The 23,480-nt window shown below is 45.3% G+C and overlaps 2 protein-coding genes across 6 annotated transcripts in view; one reads left to right on the top strand and one right to left on the bottom strand.

Moving 5' to 3' along the window:
• Positions 1-831, bottom strand: part of NMD3 (NMD3 ribosome export adaptor) — a 101,338-nt gene extending 100,507 nt beyond the window's left edge. The window contains exon 1 of the mRNA XM_081086783.1: positions 725-831. The gene's annotated coding sequence lies outside the window, so the exon portion shown is untranslated. The remainder of the gene's footprint in view (positions 1-724) is intronic.
• On the top strand, positions 349-15,232 carry B3GALNT1 (beta-1,3-N-acetylgalactosaminyltransferase 1 (Globoside blood group)). 5 transcript variants are annotated; one of them, XM_081086790.1, is made up of 5 exons: positions 349-783; positions 2,951-3,041; positions 5,573-5,669; positions 12,075-12,170; positions 13,143-15,232. In XM_081086790.1, the coding sequence occupies exon 5, from the start codon at positions 13,183-13,185 to the stop codon at positions 14,176-14,178; it is 996 nt and encodes a 331-aa protein (XP_080942916.1). In that variant the 5' UTR covers positions 349-783; positions 2,951-3,041; positions 5,573-5,669; positions 12,075-12,170; positions 13,143-13,182; the 3' UTR covers positions 14,179-15,232. The 5 variants fall into 5 exon arrangements, with proteins under 5 accessions (XP_080942916.1, XP_080942917.1, XP_080942914.1 ...); XM_081086791.1 differs by lacking the exon at positions 349-783 and adding an exon at positions 875-968 and having other exon boundaries at positions 5,436-5,669; XM_081086788.1 differs by lacking the exon at positions 349-783 and adding an exon at positions 1,145-1,264.
• Positions 15,233-23,480: the final 8,248 nt, after the last annotated feature.

Genomic DNA, 23,480 nt, shown 5'->3' with positions numbered 1-23,480 from the left:
AAAGATAGAAACATCAATGATGAGAAAGAATCATGGATCAGCTGCCTTCTGCACGCCCCCTTCTGGGGATGTGCCCTTGACCAGAATCAAACCAGAGGACGCTCTAGAGCCGCTGAGCCAAAAGCTAGGGCTCTTTCAACTTTTCACACAGTAATGCTGGAGCCCACTGGCCAGGAGGGTGAACTGTTGTTAGATGGCACCCCTCCAGGGGTTCCGAGAAAGGAGAAGTATTATTCCTAGATTAATTCAACCACCCCCACCCTCGCTCGAGAGCCTCGCCACTCCTCCCAGGAAGAACTACGTAGATGGTGACGACTCTGGGTGGGGCTGACCTTCTTTGACTTCTCCAGACCAAAGGACAGTTTCCCGAGAGGCATTCCCAAACGGCACGGGACTGCCGCCCTAGGCCTAGGACTCCTGTTCCAATCCCAGACCACTGTCAGCCGGACGTATTCCCGCCCTTCCTTCTCCATGGATTCTAGGGGGCGAACGCGCATTTCTTCTGAGAGAGCCAAGAATCCCCTGTTTTCTTCTTTCCTTAATAGTTCTATGGGAATTATAAATAAGTAAATCCCCCCATGACTGCCTCTAGCATGTGTGTGGCATTTACGCAGCTTTCGAACTCTGCAAGCAGACCAAGGGGAGCGAGTCTGAACCAAATCTTTGCGGGAGGTCCGCCGCGACCTCGCCCGACTTCTGCCATCCTCGAGTGTGAAACGCATACCTGGTACCACGGCGACGGTGCTCGGTGATGGCGAGGATCGTGCGAGCGCGTCCCCGCCGGTGAGGAGGGCTGCGGGCCCCCGGCCGCGTGGGGCCGCGCGGGGCCGCGCGTGCGTGCGAGCGAGCGAGGGGCTCGGGCCCTGCGCGTGGTCTGAGCGCGCCCGGCAGCGAGGAGGGTGCGTGCGCGCGGGGCGGGAGAGGCGGCCGCCGCCTGCGCACGAACGGGGCGCGCGCCGCGCGAAAAGGTGAGCCTGCGGCGGGGGCTGGGCCGGCCCCGAGGCTTTGAGACCCGGCGGCTGGGTGGCGGGCGTGATCCAGGGGGGGACCCGCGGCGTCCCGGACGCGCCCGCCTCGGGGACGCCCGGAGCTGAACCGCGAGGCTGGGAGGAGGCTGGGCGGCGCCGCCCACTCCGGCCCGGTCGGGAGCGCGGGGAGTAGCCGAGCCCTCGGGCTGCGGCCTCCGCGACCGACAGCTGCTCGAGCCCGGCGGGCGCGGGAGAAGGGGCCCGGCGGCGCCCTGGGCGAGCCGGAGAGCGCCGGGGTGCGTGGCGGACCGGGGATGCGTGGCGGACTCAGGCCTTGGCTGCCAGCAGCGCGCCGTAGGCCCGGCCCGGCTCCGGGGTGCAGCCCCAGCCTCCCCGTAAATCCGGGCCGCTCCGGCGAGGAGCCGGGGAGCGGGGCGGCGGGCGGGTAGAGGGGGGTGTTGGCGGCGGGGATCGGACCGAGACGGGGTTTGGGTGGCCGTGGATCCCCAACGGACCCGAGGCGAACGCGTTCCCGACGCGCAGGGAGGGCTCCGGCGCCGAATTGTGTGAGGGCTCTTCTTGGGGAGAGGTGGGGAAGAATGTGGAACTGAGGAGGAGGAGGATGGGCAAATCGGGCAGAGAGCGGAGGAACCCCGAGTGGTTACGTGATTGGTAAGAGGCGATGTTAACGAATGTATAAAGCCTTTCAAAAGAAATCTTAAAGGTGCCCTGTAGTCGCAGTTTCCCACGCAGCCAGGAGTGATGCCCGCAGCAAGCACGGGCTGCCTTCTGTAGCCCTGCTTTCCACTCCTCGCTGCTGGACCGGCAGGGAGATGGGCCCGGCAGAGGCGGCTTTCTGTTCTCTGTGTGTGTTGCACATAGTGTTGGCGTTTAGGAGGTGGCTGCTTTGGCTGGAAGAGCTATGACCAAGGAATAGAACTAGTGGTTCTCAACCTTCCTGATGCCGCGACCCTTTAACACAGCTCCTCATGCTGTGGTGACCCCCAGCCATAACATTATTTTCGTTGCTACTTCATAACTGTAATGTTGCTACTGTTGTGAATCGTCATGTAAATATCTGATAGGCAGGATGTGTTTTCATTGTTACACATTGAACATAATGAAAGCATAGTGATAAATCACAAAGACAATATGTAATTATATATGTGTTTTCGGTTGGTCTCAGGCGACCAACAGGTTGAGAACCGTTGGGATAGATGATCAAACCATGCCCTTTTTATTTTTTGTTTTCAGAGGTAAAAGGTTTGAGTTTGCATTCCTCAACAGGGAACAAGTTTGTGTCTTAGCTTTCCTCCGGCGGCTAGGCCAGAGGTGGGGCGCTGATTTTGTGCTTTCAGAATCCGGTTTTGTGTGGATGCCTGATAAAAGCGCAAATTGGACCTGTATCAGCCTAGAGAAGGGAACTGTTTAAAATTGAGGGATAAGAGTCTATGACATTTTTCTGCTAGACTAGAAAGGTTTATGCAAATGAATGGTCATTGGGTAATTCCAACCCTGAAAATAAAGTCTATCAAAACAGTGGCTAAGTATACTTCCAGATTAGATGCATGAGGTGATTTGTGGACAAGAAGGAAGAAGACAGGATCATTTTTCCAAAAATGAAGTGTCGATATATAATAATTTGCTCCCATAGCTTGCTAGGTATAGAACATTGATTTTTTTATTATTTTTTAATATATATTTATTGATTTCAGAGAGGAGAGGAGAGGGAGAGAGAGATAGAAACATCAATGATGAGAGAGAATCATTGATCGGCTGCCTCCTGCACGCCCACACTGGAGATCAAGTCTGCAACCAAGGCATGTGCCCTGACCGGGAATTGAACCCGTGACCTTCTGGTTCGTAGGTCCGCGCTCAACCACGGGGCCACACCAGCCAGGCTAGAACATTAATTTTAGATGTCATAGTGCCCAATGGTTTCTGACTCAGATGTATTATTTTTCTGTTCTTCTGTTCAATAGTCCCCAGCGAATCTGTTTTCATTAAAGCATGGAATACAGAAAACAACAAAGAAGTTCAGCTAGTGCTCTGGTCTCATCTGAAATTCTACAGGTAAGTTCATCTTACTTTAATTTAGAAGTTATCCTGCATGTGTAAGATTGACATAATAGTCTCCTTTACAAAATTTTAAGGATCATTTACACAGCTACAAATTTTATTACATATTCTAGTGTATTTCTTTACCCCAAAGGATTTGAGAAGGTACAAGACTTAGTTAAGGTCTGCTAAATCATTTTGAAAATTTTTTTTTCAAAAATGGAATTATTGTTAAAATACCATAGTACCTCAGGAAAATTTAACTATATAAACTTAATTTGGCGGTTATAGTCAACTTCAAGTTCTGACTCAATTCTCTTTATCCCAAAGAAAATAATCCAGTGGATACTTTCTTTTTTCTTTCCCCTTCCAGTGATTTGCCTTTTCTGTCTGTCCAGTCTCCAGCTCTGTTCTGTCCTGTCCACCATTGGATGATATAGGTAGAATCCCATTTTAGGAAATACCTTTATCCCTTTCGCCACTATATAATGTCTAGGACAAGTGTACTATTCTGTTGCAGCTCTAAAAGCTATCATTGCTCATTCTTGCTCACAGTGTTGGTGGATAACCATACGTCACAGCTCATGATTGAGGTCAAATGTGTGGGGTCAAACAGAGTGTTCTTCAATGACCTTATACAACAGATGCATTCAGAAATTGCAGTTCACTTAACATTAAGCTCTTTGGCCAATATCTCTTTTGGGACTATGAGCAATGGTTTTAATAAGAAGTTGCATACTATAAATACTGATTTGTGTTTGGCACCCGAGCTTTTGACACATTGTGAATTTGAGGAGAGGGTAGAAGAGGGTATGGGCTGGAAGCATAGAGAGGTGCAGGGGCCACATCTAAATATGGGGAGATCATCTGTAGGGTAGAGCCTGGAGAGGTTGCAGAATGGAATATCTGGCTTCATGAGCTTGTCCCACTCAAAGCTCTGATAAATTAAGGAATATAAACCGAAAACTAGAGTAGATGATGAGAGTTTACCATTCTATGTGTGTCTGATCCTGAATATAGCTAGTCAACCAGAGAGCCAAAGCCTTTTGTTGTCCCCATGTAATATCCACAGCCCAGGTTAATAATTAACAGCTCTGCCTACCCTCCAGGAACCATTTCACTTAGGAAGCACATTACCAGCGCTGGGACCCTCTTTTCAGTAGCCTGGCCCTTTGAGGTTACTAGGGAACATAGAGAAGAGAGATCTTAGGACATTTTATTGATGTCCTAAGGCATGCTATTTCATGTTAGAACAGCGGTTCTCAACTTGTGGGTCGCGGCCCCTATGGGGGTTGAACGACCCTTTCACAGGGGTTGCCCTAAGACCATCGGAAAACACATATATAATTACATATTGTTTTTGTGATTAGTCACTATGCTTTAATTATGTTCAATTTGTAACAATGACATTGGGGGTCACCACAACATGAGGAACTATATTAAAGGGTCTCGGCATTAGGAAGGTTGAGAACCACTGTGTTAGAACAAACTTCCACACCAGCATCCTGTTTTATAAACAAAACTAGAGGCCCAGCGTATGAAATCGTGTGCGTGTAGTGTCCCTAGGCCTAGCCTGCGATCAGGGCCATCTTCTGCCCGCTCGCCAGACCCCAGTTGCACCCCGTTCCCCGTGGTTCCCTGTTTGCCATCCTGCGATCGGAGCCTGCAGGCCAGGGGCGGGGGGCACTGGGAGGTGGTCAGTGTACCTCATAGTGACTAGTCGAGTGGTCGTTCTGGTCGTTACACCATTATGGTCGCTGGGCTTTTATTATATATGATGATTGTATTGGAGCACAGCCATACCTATATATTTAATATTGTCTGTGGCTCTGTTTTTACTACAAAGGCAGAATTGATTGAGTAGAGACCATATGGCTCACAAAGAAAATGTTTGCTATCTAGCTTTTTATTTACTTTTTTAAATTGCCCACTTCTGGACTAGAACATAGAATTTTGCTAAGCTCCTAAGCTGTGCTTAGACAAGTCTGTGGCCACCTACCCTCACTATGACTGAGGACTCAAACCATGTCTCTTATCTGGAACTGTATTTGGCTACTATTTTGGTAACAGACTTTTGTTTTCAAAGATGGAGTTACCCACTTTCTAAGATAAAAATGGTAATTGACTCTTACCTCTTAGAGTATTAAATGGTTCTCTAAACGGACACTGGTCCTATAATTTGCACATTAATTGAGCATCTACACATTCTGAGAGTTGCAAACCCAGCTCCCCGCCATGGAGGCTGCCCACTAGTTTGGAGACATTTGAGGAGGGAGGTCTCCCTTCATCTTCTCCAGGGGAGCTTTACTCATTACATTTGGTGCGCAGCTTGGAGATAGGAACCTTCCTCCTCGCTCTCCACGAAGTGCAGCAACTTGAGGGCAGGATTTGTCATCTTCCCCATTGCAGCCCCAGCCTCTGACACCTGTCCAGTGTTCCGAATGAGTGAATGAAATGTCCTCCAGTTGGTAAAGCTGTAATGCAACAGACAGAAGTCCAGCCTTCTGCTCTTCTGCCTGATGGGTGTGATCTTTGCTCTGCTCCAGTTTTCCTAGCTTCTCCAGATCCGGCCATCCTGGTGCCTCTTCCCGCAGGCTGCTCTGTCATGGCATTCTCTCAGACTACCCACCCCTGAGTGCAAAGGTAAGGCCACTTTCGCTCTACTCTTTGCTCCCTGCCCAGGAATCTCAAGAGGCTGTAAGATCGGATGTGAGGCTGGCTCTCCTGTGGCACTGTGCTCTGGAGAAGGAGCCCAGCATTTGGAGGTGGGCCTGAGTTTGGGCTCCAGGTCTACCTGTACTTGGACTGCACAGGTCTCTGACAAATAGGGTGATTACACTTATTTTACAGTAGAGTCACTGTGCTTTGTAAATTGCTGTAGAAGTGATACAGACTTAAGCCCAAGCCCACCTTTCCTTAAAAAAATAAAACAAACAAAAAAACCCGTTTAAAATCCTAACATGCATTCACATTATTAAGAGTGGGTTTTGTTGCTGTTATTGTTGTTGTTGTTGCAAGTGCAGATAGGGCCGAAGCAAAAAGGAAATGGCAGCTGAATTTTGCTTCTCAGATTTTGCTACTTTTGGCTGCTCTTATTGTTCTTAGCCCAAAGACTGCACAGCATAATCCCAGACATTTATAAATATTCCCACATACTATTATTCCTACAAGAAAGTACATTGTCTGCAAATAGTATATATGTATATATATGTATATTTTATGTATACCAGTATATCATGTCTTTTTAAAATACGTTTTTAAAACTCCACGTGTCTTCTACTTCAACACACCAAGGCAGGAGGCTTTTATTTTAACAAGACTTGCATGAAAGACATTCTCCCATGTATCTCAGAATATACCTGAAGGTAGTACTGATGCAACCAGCAGGCAATCCAAGGGCAGAATTGGGAAGTGGTGATGGAGTATTAGGTATTTATGCTCACCCTCTACTTAAAACTGTGTAACAACCATGGAAAGTTGTGCTTAATGGTAGTTGTTTTTTTTTTTTCTTCAACTCGATGAATACTTCAGATTCGTTCTTAAAAATTGAACAATGTTTTTAAATTACATAAAAAATAAACCTTTTCCATATACTGCATTTTAAATATCAGTAACAAAGTCATGGAATCTTGGAGTTGGGAGAGACCATAGAGGTTACCTAAAATAACTTGAAACTCAATGAGGAATTAATTTCTGTAACATTCCTGCCAACCACTTGAAGATTTCCACTGGTGAGGAGCAGTCCGTTCTAGAAATCTATATTGGACCCTCTCACTAATTTTAATCTTTGGGCTTCCATCTGCCTTCTGGAGTTAAAACTCACATATTGTTCAGAATATTTGAAAGCATCTACCATGGCTCTTCTAAGCTTTTGTTTTCTCCAGACTAGGACATCCCCCAGTGCCGCTACCTTCTAGTCCTCACGGGAGACGATACACCAAATGCATCACCAACGACTTACATCTGACTTATCAGTGGTCCTTTTAAGATGGATGAAGTAAAAGGCAGGTTCTTTGTAATGCAAACTTTTGACAGATTAAAGCGTATTTTACTTTTAAGCATTATTAAATCAGGTAAACATAACGGTCACAGTTCACTCATTCAATAAATACAAGTTGATTCTCTATTCTACATGCAGCTGTGTGCTTCAAAGTAAAAAGAAAAATATAAACCTTACCAAATAGGCACAATTCTTACAGTAGGTTGATGCCACTTGAATACCTCACACCTCCATTTGAAAAGGTTAATGTGTTTTGTCGTTCCTCTCCAGTGGCTAGAAGTACCTGTTGTAGGACTTGTGACGGTGCATATCATACCGCGAAAAATAATGTCATTCAGCCACGGGAGGACTGTAGGGCAGGAGGAAGGGTCATGCGAGAGGGGAGCCTGTGTGTGGAGGAGGGTCCCGAAAAGTCCACATTTGGCTTTGTGCGCCGCTGCCGCCGGATCCCGTTGGCTTCTATGTTCAGGATGCTGAACAACAGGAATGTTAAGATCCTGGAAGAAACATAATCCGAGGGCTCTAAAAGAAGGCCTGCTGATTTGGAGGGAAAAAGTGGATGGACTAGGATTTATTTGCCTGTTTAAATGTGTTTCTAGAGCGTGCACTGTCCTATGGGAGACGTTAAAGCCAGCAGCGGGGTTTGTCGATAGAACAAATATGAGCAAATACGAGTAAGCTGTGGAGCATATAGTGTGGACTTTAACAATAGCAGTACCATCTACTCAGCTGTCACTGTGTGCCAGCCCCATCCTGCGTGTTTATATGTGTTACTTTAGAAAGTGTAGTTTCTGATTTAGGAGGTCCAGGGTGGGGCCTGCGGGTCTGCATGTCCATCAAGGTCCCAGGCACTGCACTTCGAGGGTCTAGAGCAGCATATTGGAGCCACCTGGGAAGCTACCTGACCCTCACCACCCTCTGAAACTCCAAGGTGGTTGGCCCTGCGGGTATCCTGGTGTCGAGTTTTTCAAGTTCTCCAGGAGATTATGATGTGCAGCAACGCTTGAGAACCACTGGGCTAAAGAAAGAGGCAGGAGAGAAGTTGTGAAACATCACCGGTTATTTGTTTCTGATATACTCAGTGGTCAGAATGGTAGAGTTTTGTATTGCTTTGTTTCTGAATTAATATGTTCAATTTGAGAAATTTTCCTCATGGGTGTGTATTTATAAGAAATAGGACATGATTGATGTGTGTACGGTACTTACAAAAGTGCATACAAGCACTTTCCCAGGCCATTTGCATAATATTCAGATATCCAGCAAGCACCTACTATGTGCTAGGCACCAGGGATATGGCAGTGAGCAAGGCAGGCAAGGACAGGCAATAAACAAGTAGACAAAACCTTTCAGGTAGGGTTACATGCTAAGGAGAGCATGGAAGATGTGACAGAAAATAAGGGCTGGGGGTATTGCTTGAGATAAGAGGTTCGGAAGGACTCTCCCAAGTGACATTTTGCTGAGACCTGCAGCGTGAGAAGGAGCCAGCCTTTTCCAGAACCGGCTTATGAGTTAAGAGGAAGAGCAAGTGCAGACTCTGCAAGGGTGGGTAACATATACATTACATTTGCAATTAGAAAAATTTTTGTATATTTTTGAAAATAATTAAATTTGCTTTCCCTTTGCAAAAAAATAACCAACATTTTTGCATCCCAGGAAAGAATTCCAGGTCATTCTGGTTTAAATAGTGGTACTCTTTGTTCTGTTTCTCAGGAGTACTTACTAGTATTTTCATTTGAACTGAATCCCCCAGGTCACTCTCCCCTCCCCCATTTATTTCCGAGTGCCCAGCATGGTTTTGTTACAAAATAAGAAGGTCTGTGTTTTTATGAATGATTAGTTATTAACTGTTACTGTTGTTAATACTTCAGATTTCGTGTTTTGAGAGTGGGAATCTTGAGTCTTTCTGTTTAAAGACTGTGATGCTGCTTTACTGTTTCTATCAAGATTCAATGGTTGCAAGAAATTAAAACCCACTCAACCCAACCCTGGTCAAGGGGTGGGCAGCAGACTCCCTAGGATAGATAAGAAGGTAGTGGCCAACATATGTACTATTATTTGTAATACTTTAAACAATAAAATTAAATTAAAAAAAAAAAAAGAAGGTAGTGGCCAAGAACCTGAGATCTGGAGTCCTGTTTGACTTTGTCCCCCTCACTTACAAACCTGGGACTTGGGGCAAGTTATTGACTCTCCCCAAGCCTTAGTTTTCTTACCTATTAAATGCAAACAGTGAAGGTTTTCAAAGTGCCTTAACTTGTGGGTTCTCTGGAACATTACACACCACGACGGGCACCCAGGGCCATCATGTCATGTAGACAACTGCCAACACCGATTGCACACAGTAACCAGATACGCAGAGTGACTCATTGGCTTGCCGATTGACTCAGTGTTTCTGTTGAAGTATAACAAACAAAAAGAAACTGCACAAAGTTAGAAGATGAGTTACCCAAGTAAACACATATGTAACCACAATTTAGGTCAAGAAATAGAACCATCAGCCCAGCCAGTCCTCTTCAGCCTCTCCCAGTGAGTATTTCCTCCCTCTCCCCAGAGTCCTCAATTCGAACACCACAGATGGCTTTTGCCTGCTGTTCAACTTTGTGTAAATGGAATCATGATGTCTCTTCTTGATGTGTCTGGTTTCGTTAGCTCCACGTTATCTTTGAGAGATTCTCCATGATGTCATGTGAGGTTGCAGCTTGTTCATTTTCATTTTGTACAATGTGCTATGATATAAATGTATTTGACTCCAGGTAGGGGCTGTCATGAAAAGTGTGCTGTTACGAACATTCTGGGCATATTTGGGTGTCCTTATATGCATACACACTGTTGAGTTTGTAGCTAGGAGTGGTATTGCTGTATCATAGGGCACATAGATGTTCAGCCTTAGTGAATAACACTGAAAAGTTTTCCAAATTGAACCAATGTGTTCCAAAAATAATTTTTTTTTTTAACTCTAAACTACTCTTAAAAAGTCTTATTTATTAACTAGAGGCCTGTTGCACGAAGAGATTCGTGCAATAGGCCTTCCCTTCTCCTGGCTGCGGGCACCGGTTTTCCTCCAGCACCTGGGACCCAGGCTCTGGCTGGAGCTGCCTTCCATCCCCCGTCTTCGCTGCTCTGGCTCGCCTTCAGCCTTTGCTCTGCCACTTAGAGCTTATGTATGCAAATTAACCTCCATCTTTGTTGGCGGTTAATTTGCATATCGTGCTGATTAGCCAATGGGAGGCGTAGCGAAGGTACGGTCAATTACCCTGTTTGTCTATTATTAGATAGGAAGGATTCACAGAAACTAGTTTCTTAATTCAGTGATTGCAATGATGTTCTAGGGCAGGCTTTCCCAAAGTATGGAATTCTTCTAGTCCTGCCACAGACTCTGCGAATTAAAGTGGGTTTTTTGTTCAGATAAATTTGAGAAACATTGCATAATATATCCTCTTCTGAGAGATTGTACATTAACATGAAAAACTCTGAGGAGCCATCCATTCAAAATTAATGGTTTAAGTTTGATTCTTTTGCCCCACTGAGCCCTTTTGAAGCTAAAACACCTGTTGATAAAACATAGACTCAGCCTGGGATTGGACTGGGCAGTAAGTTCTGGTGCTTAATCACGGAGGTGCCGATGACTCGTCTGGGATGGCAGTTTCCTATGATGGTGACAGCCTTGGCATGCTTCATAACCTGGAAGCTGACGTGCTCTGTCTCTGGAGGTTTTCTGGGCTTTTCTGTTAGTTGAGATGTTTTTTCAGCTGTTAAGGATCAACCACACAATCAACAAGTAATTACTGGCAGCTGCTGTGTAGCCAGCATTGCACTAGGCTTGTGGGATAGGAGAGGATGTTTGCTTAATGTAGATAATGTGGGATCCAGTTGGGGAATGCACGTGTAGTTACATATAGTCATGAGTTTATCTTTAATAAAATGGAAATTGCTTTTAAATTATAATTTATATGTAGTTTATTTCTTGACAGTGACGTGTGACATTATTATAGAAAATCTCAGTAATAAAATCATGGTCTACTTCCCCGTTGGCCTTTTTCTATGTTTCTGTTTGTCTATGTTTTCAGGGTCTTCTTCCTGTCCCTCCCCTGGGATTTGCGATTTAGAACCATGTCAGGGTTCACCAAGCCCACTGCTCAGCTGGCCCAAGGAGGCCTATGCTGGGTGAACAGCTGCCTGTGATCCCGCGTCAGGGCATGAGCCCATCCCAGACCTGAGGCCAGGCCAGTGTGATTCCCATGACATCATAGTGTGTGCATCCGTCCGCATGCCTGCGTGCCATTCCACTTCGGAAATTGCTGAGGGCCCCTGAGCTGACTGGGCAATCCATCTTCTCCCCCACAAACCTCGAACTAACTGAATTAGCATTGGGATTCTTGGCTTGGAGCTGGAAAAAAAACCTCTTATGAAGTGAAATGACTTCCCCAAGGGGCACACAGTCCTTAAGTTTTGCAGCCAAGATGTAGGACGGGCCATTTAGCTCTGATATCCAAGCATTTTTATTATGCTTTTTCTTCCTTTTTTGGGATAAATTTCAAATACAAAGAAACCTATAAATATATGAGAATGCCTCTGTTTCCCTCACCCTGAATGAACCACTGTTTTATGGTATTTGTGGTTAGTCTATTCTTTCCCCTTTTCCCCACATGCCTCCTTCAGTCTTCCACTCCGACACCCACACTGCTGAGTGTGGGAGGTATCCCTGCAGTCCCTTTACGAAGTAGTTACGGGAACAGAATTAAAGATAGGGCACAGCAGTGTCACTGAGAAGTGCCGTGTTTTACTCCCTGTAGTGGCCCCTGAGGTCTCTAAGGGGGAAGTAGAACTGTCGTAGAGGGACATGAGACACCAGCTGACGTGAGAACTTAGAGATTTTAAGTCTTGAATACCAGCCACCCTCTTCCGTGATGAAGTCAGGAACTCTGAATTCTGTGGACCGGCAGTATTTTTTTTTAAATTATAAGTTATAAGTCTACCTTTCCCTCTTTGACCTCCCTAGTCCCCTGACCCATATGTCAATGCTGTTACGTTTCTTATGTATCTTACAGAAATTTCAAGCATCCTGACTACTGCTTACTACTGAATGTTCATTTGGTGAAATTGAAGGTCTTCCACTCACTCAGAAGAAAGAAATCCAGAAGAAGGTAATAAATAGAAATATACTTATGGCTTTGAAACCCCCTTTTCTTCAGGTAGTGAGAATTCATCAAGATTATTTCTTTTGAATGATCCCTTTTGACAGTAAAAATCAATTTAGAGACACAGATAGAATGGAAAAGATGCCAAGGGTAGAACACAGCTGGTGATGGCAGCCTCTGTTTGTTGAATAACTAACACGGGCCACATACTTTGCACACATTAGCACAAATGTGCACGGTTATTAACATCTTCAAGATGTCAAGAGGAGGAAGGTAAGGCCCCAAGAGGTAAACAACCTACACGCCTGCCTTGTTGGGAAAGGAAGGAGCTGGGCTGTAGACTCCGGTCTCTCTGCCCACATGTGTAGTAGGAAGCCCAAATTCTGTTCTGGCCAGTCCTTGAGAGGCCTTTCCTGCCTTTTGGACTAGATATTTCCTCTGCTTTTTGCTGCTGCTTTATTTTCTTCGTGGTCCCACAGGCCATAGGCATCATAACCACAGTCACATTTTCACACTTGGAAACCGTGGCTTGTAAAATGCATGTACGTTAACTTCTGTAATGAGAGTTGCTGTTTTGAGTTTTCCCCAATGTTGAAGAGTTAACAGGGCCTCCACTGCCTACATGCAATTATAAACGACTTCCTTTACTCAGGGCACTTTTCCTGCATTTGTCCAAGACTCGTTAAAATGTGCTGCTTTGTTAGAATGAGAACTAGGAACTAATGTGAAACAAGAATTCTGAATTTTCCAAAATAATCAAGAATATTTTTAACCTTTATCTTGATGTAAAAAGCTCAACGATATTTTTGGTTGTTGGTATCCACTTGTTTACAGTTAAAGGAAGTCAGTAAGATTCGGGTTAGGATTTGGGGGTTTGCTTGGAGCTTTGTCCTCCTGCTCTTTCTCCTTAAGTAGCCAGTCAGGTATCATTTGGAAATGTGCTTTGGGTGGTGGATGACCAGCCTGGTCTCTGGTCAGTCTTCCAGAAGCTGAGCCACGTGCTTCTGCGCTGCTGTGGATGGCCCTGCCTCTCCTGACCGCACTCCCCAGTAGGATGTCACTGCGATCCCTCAAATGGAGCCTCCTGCTGCTGTCACTCCTGAGCTTCCTCGTGATGTGGTACCTCAGCCTGCCCCAGTACAATGTGATCGAGCGTGTCAACTGGATGTACTTCTATGAGTATGAGCCCGTTTACAGGCAAGACTTTCGCTTCACGCTTCAAGAGCATTCCAACTGCTCTCATCAAAACCCATTTCTTGTCATCCTGGTGACCTCACACCCCTCCGATGTGAAAGCCAGACAGGCCGTGAGAGTTACTTGGGGTGAAAAAAAGTCTTGGTGGGGATACGAGGTTCTTACATTTTTCTTATTAGGCCAACAGGCCGAAAAGGAAGACAAAGTGTTATCATTGTCCCTAGAGGATGAGCACCTCCTCTACGGTGACATAATACGACAAGATTTTTTAGACACATACAATAACCTGACCTTGAAAACCATTATGGCCTTCAGGTGGGTCACTGAGTTTTGCCCCAATGCCAAGTACGTCATGAAAACAGACACCGATGTCTTTATCAATACTGGCAATTTAGTAAAGTATCTTCTAAATTTAAACCAGTCAGAGAAGTTTTTCACTGGTTATCCTCTAATCGATAATTATTCCTATAGAGGGTTTTACCAAAAAGCCCATATTTCCTACCAGGAGTATCCCTTCAAGGTGTTCCCTCCCTACTGCAGTGGGTTTGGTTATGTGATGTCCAGAGACTTGGTGCCAAAAATCTATGAGATGATGAGTCACGTCAAACCCATCAAGTTTGAAGATGTTTATGTTGGGATCTGTTTGAATTTATTGAAAGTGGACATTCATATTCCAGAAGACACAAACCTTTTCTTTTTGTATAGGATTCATTTGGATGTCTGTCAACTCAGACGTGTGATTGCAGCCCATGGCTTTTCTTCCAAGGAAATTATCACATTTTGGCAGGTTATGCTGAGGAACACCACATGCCATTATTAATTTCATGTTCTACTCAAAACTTAGAGAAGGACAGGACACTTTGTGGGAAGCGTCAGAGTTGGCACTGTAATGGAACACTCATGAGAAGGCCACTGTGTTGGCTTGCCCTGGACTGAAATTCCTGACGCACCCATAGACTAGAGACTACAGGCTTACACTTTACTTGTGTTATATTTTGACAGAAATCAAATCAGGCTCTTCAAAGATGATATTGAGAGGAATGAAACAAAGTCTTTTGTTAATAACAGGACCAAACAATTTGAATATATCATTCTGTAGACTAGAACTTCTTAAAGGGATTTTATTGAATTATAAGCTCATTAGTTCATAACAAAGCAATGTGGAGCTCTATTTATTGAATAGTATAGTCAGTTAATGGTTTTGTGTATCTCTTATGTGGATTACCAATTTTAAAATATATAGTTCTGTGTAAAAACTTGGAGTTATACCAAACTATTACCTGTCTTTGGTCATTTAGAAGGTACTTCAAGGTGTTGCAGTATTTCAGAGTTATCAATTATTATTTAATATTGCTTAGAAATTTTTGAGTGTTTAAATGTTATGTTTTTTCAATACTGTATAAACAGAATAGTGAATCACCCTTTACATTGGAACTCTTTTCCAGTTACTTCACTAATGAGTTATTGATAACTCCATTAATGTAAAGTTATTGGTCATTATTGTGTATCAATAATCTCTTTAACTTTGATAAATATTTTATTGTGGTAATATAGAGAAGAATGAAAGGGAGAAAATCTAAGCTATTGTCTTGTTTTTAAAAATATAACCCAGTGTTTTTAGATGTCACTTTTATCGGTCTCGTTTTCTACCTGGGAATTAGGATTAACATAGAATGCCAGGCAGTGTGTTTCCTTTGGGGAAGGACTCTAAAGGCAAAACAGAAAAGACTCTGATGGCCAGAATACATCGGAAGGAATGTCGGACTCTGGTACTTGAGTTGGAAAGAGAAGACTAAAGATTTGAGTTACATTACTGATCTCCGTGTGTTTTCTCATTAGCAATCAGTTTGAGAATAAAGAGGAAATAAAACAGTGCTGCTCTATTGTTATTAGTTTCACATCAAGAGGAAAGCCCTAATGTGTGGTCTAAAAGCAAAGCTGATTTTCATGTCGTGTAGAAGTATATTTATTTTTTTTATGGAAGCACTGATGTCTCATTTGTTGGATCTGTTACTAGTAGATTAAAGAGGAACGCTTCTTCCCCATATTCTTGGGATTGTGCAATTTCCAATTATGACTGAAATGGGACAGTTGATTCCTTTTTTCTGGATTAAATGATGGCAGGCGAGCAAATCCTTTGGCAGAAAATATAAACTTGAAAGTACATAGTTAGCTCTTGTAATACACAAATATTTGTAATTCTTCTATAAGAAAAAATTTTAATTAGAACTATTGTAATTTGTGAGTCTCTGTAACAAGGCTATTTCCATTTCCCTGGTCTCAGACCTGATTCAGTCATAATAAAATCAATTCAGTGAAGTAGTCTATGGAATCAATCTATGCCCCTGTCAATCCCTATTCACATAGGAGTCACTTTCTTTAAGACAAATGGTGATTATTTTTGCAGTATGGTTAGATTTGATTAATTTTGTAAATGTATATGTTGTTGTTTGTGAAGCTAACTCAGAAGTTTTTAAAAGAGAACTTTTTTTTTTTTAATGTATTTTATTGATGTTTTTACAGAGAGGAAAGGAGAGGGATAGAGAGTTAGAAACATCGATCAGCTGCCTCCTGCACACCCCTCACTGGGGATGTGCCCGCAACCCAGGTACATGCCCTTGACTGGAATTGAACCTGGGACCCTTCAGTCTGCAGGCCGATGCCCTATCCACTGAGCCAAACTGGTCAGGCTAAAAGAGAACTTTTAAAATAAAAAATAATTTCTCTTCACTTTAAAATAAGACCACAACAACACAGACGTAAAATGTGAATAATTGCCAAATTTCAGAAAACTGTTCCTTCTCAACTAGAGATTGGTGCCTAAAAGATCTTGAAAAAGTTAAATGATTATAAAAATCAATATGAGGTTGTGTCATTACATTTTTTGTTTTTAACTACATGTTTCTTTGTAGTTAAGCTTTCAGGTAAAACAAATTAGTCCTCTGTGTTATTAAAATCTTGGCCTCTGATGTTTAATCACATAAACAGCTTCTTTTATTTTAACTCAAAATCAAGTCTAACACTGGAGCCTAACCTTAGGCTCCTTCCTGTCTGCCACAGCCCTGCCAGTTTGCTTGCCCACGAGCTCTGAGTTTGTGACCCCTCGCACATTAGCTCTTGCCAGATTAGGCCACAAGTACAGCTGCCAGACCTCAGAGGTTGACACCATGTTTTCTTTTTACCCACATTGCACACCCCTGGTTGCCATCGTTGGCTGGGGCTCTGCTGCATGCATTTCTTCATCTCAGGCCCCAAGCTGAAGGGCAGCCCCGGTCTGGAGCATGCTGCTGTAGGAGGAAGGAAAAAGGAGTTGGAGGAAACTCGGCGTACAGGTCCACTGACCAAAGCGAATCTCATACCAAGCCCAGTGCGTCTGTGTTCTCACAGGATACAGTGCAGGTCACGTTGGAGCGGCCAGAATGCATTGTTCTACAGGGTGGAGGCTGAAGAGTTGGGTACAGACATGTAATCTGCCACAACTAGTATGTGAAAGGGCTTGGGGGCGGGGGCGGGGGCAGGGGGAGTTCCTGTGTTTCTGAGCTGGCTTGAGCGGCTCCGTGGTTTTTCTGGCTCACTTGGAGCTGGTGCTTTGGGCCCTTAACTGAGAGGGCTGCCCCCTTGTTAATCTTTTCCTGCCCTACCCCCCACGGTCTTGGCATTATGGTGTTCCCATCAGGCTCCAGATACAGAGCAGCCAGAGCTGAGCTGTTTATAACAACAGATTTTCCGAGCATGAGGTTGGGGATAAAGTGTGTTTCTCCTGGGGTCTGCAGGATGGAGGGAGGGAGAGAGGAATTGGAAGGGGGCCAACTTTGAGGGCGGGGCGGGGGGGGACTGTGACTATGAGAAATGTAGCAGGCCCGTCCTGCTGAGCCTGGGGTTTATCTGTGCTGTAATCCACTGAGAATTAATCTTCATATTAAGCCAACTCCTGGATTTTGTGTGAGCCGAAGACCAACTCTCACGGGGAACCCCTCTCACTCTCCCAACAGCTCCTTGATTATCCCACGTGTGGTTAACATGGGACCAAACATTCAAGGAGTCTATCAGAATAGATGGCACCTGCTGATGGGGTGTTGGTCGGAGATGGAAGCAAGCACAGGACACAGGCTCCAACGGCCAGGGTGCAATTTGAGTGGAAGTCTCTTGACAGAATTTGTGCCCAAGAGAAGGGCCATCTCATGGGTCTTGTAAGGACAAAGGATACAAAGATGGCCACTCTCATTCTATAGGTAAGTGATAAAGACAGGCATAGCCCTGGCCAGTTTGGCTCAGTGGATAGAGCATTGGCCCGCAGACTGAAGGGTCCTGGGTTCGATTCTGGTCAACGACATGTACTTCGGTTGCAGGCTTGATCCTGGGCCTGGTCAGGGTGCCAGGTGGAAAGCAACCAATCAACGTGTCTCTCTCACAGCAAGGTTTCTCTGTCTCTCCTCCTTTCCACGCTCTCTGAAAATCAATGGAAAAATATCCTTGGGTGAGGATTAACAAAACAAAAGAGACAGGCACAAAACCTGTATTTCAATAGTCTTTAAGTCCTGGGTGTGGTCAACACAACCCCGGGGGTAGTGAAATATTAGAGCTGGGAGAGATCTTCTTTTTTTTTTTTTTTTTTTTTTTTTTTTTTTACTATATAACTATTTTATTTTTTAAAATTTTGTTTTGTTGCTTAAAATATTACAAAGAGTAATACATATGTCTCCTTTTTTTTTTCTCCCCTTGACCTTCCCCCGGCCTCCCCTACCCTCCAATGTCTTGTGTCCATTGGTTATGCTTATATGCATGCATACAAGTCCTTTGGTTGATCTCTTACCCCCCTCCCCCCACAACCCTCCCCAGCCTTCCTGCTATAGTGAGCATTATGCTAAGTGAAATAAGCCAGTCAATGAAAGAAAAGTACCACATGATCTCACTCATTTATGGATAATAAAGACCATTATAAACTGGGAGAGATCTTAGAAGTCTTCTCACCGTGGTTTCCAGGCTTCTGTGTGATAGGAAAGGAAGGAGCTAATGAAATTTATGTACAGTTTTCAATATTACGGTGGAAGGTGCCAGTGAGCAGCAGCAAATGGAGGGCAGGCAGCCACTCGAGCAGTCGCTTCCCTGTATGACACAGTCCTGTAGCCAGGCCCCAGGGAGAGGTCACTGGGGTCTCCGATGACATCATACCAAGTTTGCTGCATATGCATTTCAAAATAAAAGCATGTCCTCAGCACCCATGGCTGGGATGCTCACTTCTGGAAATAACCCGGGGCTGTGTAGGAGACAGGGGTGTAGAATCCAGGATTCTGGAGGGGGGCGAGGGCCATGGCCAGTGAGTCAGCTCCAAATAGGAACCGGGGTCTTTGTGCCACAGGCTTCCACTTGTTTCCTACAATTTCTTCTTCTTTTTTAAAATATGTTTTTATTGATTTCAGAGAAAAGGGAAAAGGAGAAAGAAACATCAATGATGAGAGAGAATCATTGATCGGCTGCCTCCTGCACACCCCCTACTGGAGATCAAACCTGCAACCTGGGCATGTGCCCTGACAGGGACTCGAACCATGAGAACCACGAAGCCGCACAGACCGGGTGCTACAATTTCAATGAAAAGGTGTCCATCACCCAGGGGAAAAGAACACAGTAAAATGACATTATGGCAACCCTGAAGCCACCTGTAATGGAGGATATATTTCTTTGCTATTTCAGATCCTAAGGCCAGAAACACTAAGGCTCTCTTAATCTTTAGGAAGCCGAAGCAGGCTGCCCGGGTTTGAACCAAGACTTCTCTGATTGCTAGCTCCAGGACCTTGGGCAAATCACCTTACCTTTTTTGTGCCTCAGTTTCTTTACCTACAGAAATGAGGGAAATGTCCTGCCTAGTAGGGTTGTTGGCACATAGCTATATAACTGTTCGTTGTTATCATTTTTGTTATTGGTAAAAAAACAAACCAAAAACTACTTCTGGACTTCTAAAACAGTTTTTCAGACTTTGTCCCGGAGCACCCACACTCAGTGGTGGTTAAATTAGTCATCTTAAGGCATCTTGCTGCTGCCACTCAGAAGTCAGCTGAGGTTCTTGGGGCCCACAGACTCTGACTTGCACCAGACCCCCTGCAGCCCAGGCTGCCCAAGCTCCGTGCAGATGCAACCCTCCCAGGGCTCTGGGCTTGGTCTCCATCCCCGTCCCAGCTCTCTGTTCCTCTGTCACTTCCCTTCCTTCCCACTGCTCTGAGTCAGGAGAAGGGGGGGGGGGAGGGGGAGGGGGGGGGGAGGAGGAACCTGCCAGCCACCAGTGGAGGAGCAGGACTCAGGCTGCTGCAGAGATTTTTTCTCTGGCATCCGTGAGGTGATAACGGGCCCGTCCCCTTCCCAGGTGAGGCCACCAGGTCCATCCCATGAAAAGATGCATCTTTCAGTCTCTAGTCCAATACCCTGATGACTGCCAGTTCCAGGATGACTGCCAGTTCCAGGATGAGGCATCCCTCCTTTCCTGACCAAAAAGAACTCCCTCCTTCCCACTTTCTCCCCATCCCCAAGCTGTGGGAAGGCTACCACACAGCCAGGACCTGCCCAGGTGAGGAAAGACTCTTCAGTCCTTGGTGGATGGCTCTGAGCTTCAGACCCAGCAGAAATGCTTCAGGGGAGAGGGAAGTTCTCCAGTAAAATGGTGAGTCGGGTTGTGTGTGTCCTGGAAAAGGACATGGCCGCAGTGGGCCTGGCTGGTGTTGCTCCTTGGTTGACCCAGGAACCAAGGGGTCACTGGTTTGATTCCCAGTCAGGGCACATGCCTCGATTTCAGGCACAATCCCCAGTAGGGGGCGTGCAGGAGGTAGCAGATTGATGATGTTTCTCATCATTGATGTTTCTATCTCTATCCCTCTTCCTTCCTCTCTCCGTAAAAGTCAATAAAAACATATTTAAAAAGCAAAACGAAATGAAACAGAACACAAGGAGAGGAAGGGGACAAGAGCTGATTTATGGCTGACCTTAAAGTGAGAGCATTTCCTACCCTGCAGGTGGTGTGCAAAGTGGTAGATGCTTCTGAAAGGCAGTTTGGCAGTTTGCCTTTCCAATATTTATGCTCCTGCCTCAGAAGTTGCACAGGGAGTCTTTCCTAATGAATTTACCAGAGATGTTCATTGCCATGTTATTTTTTACATTAAAAATCTTTCAGTGTTCAACATTAAGAGAATATTGATTCAATTTCAGTGTTGTAAAAAAATGAATATAATACAGCCATTAAAAATTATGTTTATGAAAAGGCTTTTTTTGTCATGAGCCTGAATTTATTTAAAAGCAAAAAATGTGAGATGCACATGTGTGTCTCTAGCTAATGTGCTCTGAACTGTGCGTGCCCTGATCCCTCCGCATACTCCAGCCTTCCTTTCCCATCGGTATCCGAACAGGATCCGTAAACCCCCACGAGGATACGAAACGTCCCCAGTGTAATGTCCTTCAGAAGAAGCCGCTGGGAATGCATGCTTCGGTGAAAGGTCCAGCCGCTCTGAGCCCGCTACCCTGGGAGGAAGGCCGAGCCAGCCACCTGGTGAGAGAGATGCCCGGCCGGCCAGCTCCCCATGCCCCTGCCACACAACCTGAGGCACCAGGCACGTGAGCGAAGAACTCAATTTGGAGTTGAGCCTTCAGATAACACCAGCCTCAACTACATCAGCCCAAAATCGAGAACCTCCTAACTGATGGCCATCAACCCACAGGACCATTAGAAATGCTAACTATTCTTGCCCGACTGGCCTGGCTCAGTGGTTGAGCATCAACCTAGGAACCAGGAGGTCACGGCTCGATTCCCCGTCAGGGCACATGCCCGGGCCGCAGGCTTGATCCCTGGCAGGGGGTGCGCAAGAGACAGCCCATCCATGAGTCTCTCTCATCATTGATGTTTCCATCTCTCTCCCCCTCTCCCTGAAATTAATAAGAACATTAAAAAAGGCTAAATTTTCTTGAAACTAACCAAGTTTTGGGGTGGTTTGTTGCACACAGATAATTAAAACGTTTCTCATCAAGCAAATTTCCCACCAGCTGTGGCCCTGTGTTAGGGACTGCGGGTGTGGTTCCCTCCCACTGATGGCTTTGGAGGTGGGCCGTTGGGAGGGAATTAGGTCCTGAGGGGGGAGCCTTCGTGAATGGAGCAGTGCCTTTCCTAGACCAGGCCGGAGAGCTGGTCTCTTTTTCCACCACGTGAAGATGCAACAGTGTGCAGTCTGCACCCCAGAAGAGGCCCTCGCCAGGACCTGACCACCTGGCCCCGGCGCCCACACTGCCAGCCTCCAGAAGGGTGCTGTTGATGAGCTACCCTGCTGTGGTGCGTTGCCATGGCAGCCTGAAAGGACCAAGACACCCTCCATGGCCCAGGGCCAAGACTCCTCTCTCAGATCTGGCCCTTGCTCCATGTTCCAAGCCCTTGCCCTGTGTTAAGTGATCAAGGAACAATTTCTAAGTCTTTCCCCCATTTTAGGTTATCAAGGAATAATTTCTAAAATGTCTTCCAATTTAGCCCTGTTGATGTTTTACTCTCGCCTTTCAGATGGTGCGGGAGGCAGATGAGTACTGCTTGCATTTTTCCCTTAAAGAAGCCCATTCAAGACATTTCCCAGATTAAAAAAAAAAAAAAATCAACTTCCCTCAAGATAAATTCTGCCATTCTCATAAAAGGTTGCAGCAGCTGCAGTTGAAACGAGTGGAAATGCCACGCTTCCCCCTTCTGGCTACATATGTGGAAACTGCAGAAACAAGTAGGATGAAAATATATCAAAATGTTAACAGGAGTCGCCTCTCAGTCACTTTTTTCTGTGTTTAAAGCAACTTTTACGACTTCATTTTCAACAACGAGGACAAACGACTGTTACAACATAAATGTTTTAACAAGTATATTAACAAACTTACAAGCAGGATCAGAAGCTGTCTTGGGGGAAAGCTGGTGGGGGAGGGTCAAATGCTGGGCTTGCTGCTGAGCCACCAGCCCTGCCTGCCCCCCATCTCCCCCCCCCCCCCCACACCCCACACACAGGCAGAGGCTGTCCCACCACGGAGGCCATAGCACGTGACCCAATCCCAGCTAGTGGGACCCCGAGGGACACCTGCTGCTGAGAAACAGTGGGCAGGATGGAGGGAGAAGGCTGGTGAGTAAGGCCTGGGGCAGAGGTGGGTGGGGTGGGGACCAGCGCTTCATTTGCAATTTGTAATAACATTTATACTTAGTATATACTACTATACTTTATGCTAAGTCTCGAAATCAGGTAATATACGTTCTCCAACCTTATTCTTCTTTTGCAATTGTGGGAAGCTGCCTATTGTCTTCCCTAGCAGAGAGGTGTGGACAAGGAACCCGGAAGGCTGGTGATCCTTGAAGTCCTGGCAAAGGTCAGAGCTGTGCACCCACTGTTAGTCCAGACAGTGGTAGCTGAAGCAACTTCCCCATTTATTATTATGTAATCCTTGCTGATGGGCTAGTCTGCCTGTTACTGGAAATTGCCTAAGGGCCATGGGTGTATCCCAAACCAATAAAAGGTTGGCGAGGCCTGAGCGTCAGTGGAAGTCCTTCCCCTTGAGTTGGACTTGCCCTCCTGGCCCCCCAATATTTCCAAATTATTATTTCTTGTCTTGTCTCTTTCATTTGCGTGCGGCCTTCTTCCAGATCCTGAACCCTGAACCACGAGGGACGGGGGGAACAAACTTTACACGGCAATATTGTTTCGGCTATTACATGACCTTTGAATTACCATGGGAAGTTTATAATTAGCTTGTCAATTTCTATAAGAGGCTTTCAGGCTTTTGATTTGGATTTCATTAAATCTAAAATCTTGTGGGGAAGGATATTTTAACAATATTAAGTCCTCTAATTTAGGAATGTCATCTGCCTCTCCACTTATTTAAGTCTCTTAAAATTTCTGTCAGCAATAGTCCAAAGTTTTCGATGTGGCCATCTTGCACATCTTTCGTTAGATGTAGTCCTAAATATTTTATATTGTTGATGCTATTGTCAACGGTATTTTTTTATTGAGGTATAATTAACATGCATTAAAACTCACAAAACTTAAGCACTCAGTTCGATGAGCTTGGGCAGTTTTATACGTCTGTGCAACCACCACCTAACGCAAAGCATGGACAGTTTCCATCATC

The sequence above is a fragment of the Myotis nattereri genome (assembly GCF_964212035.1).
Source record: "Myotis nattereri genome assembly, chromosome: 3".
Classification (NCBI taxonomy): domain Eukaryota; kingdom Metazoa; phylum Chordata; class Mammalia; order Chiroptera; family Vespertilionidae; genus Myotis; species Myotis nattereri.
The sequence above is the reverse complement of the archived record's forward strand: the minus strand, read 5'-3'. Positions and strand labels throughout refer to the sequence as shown.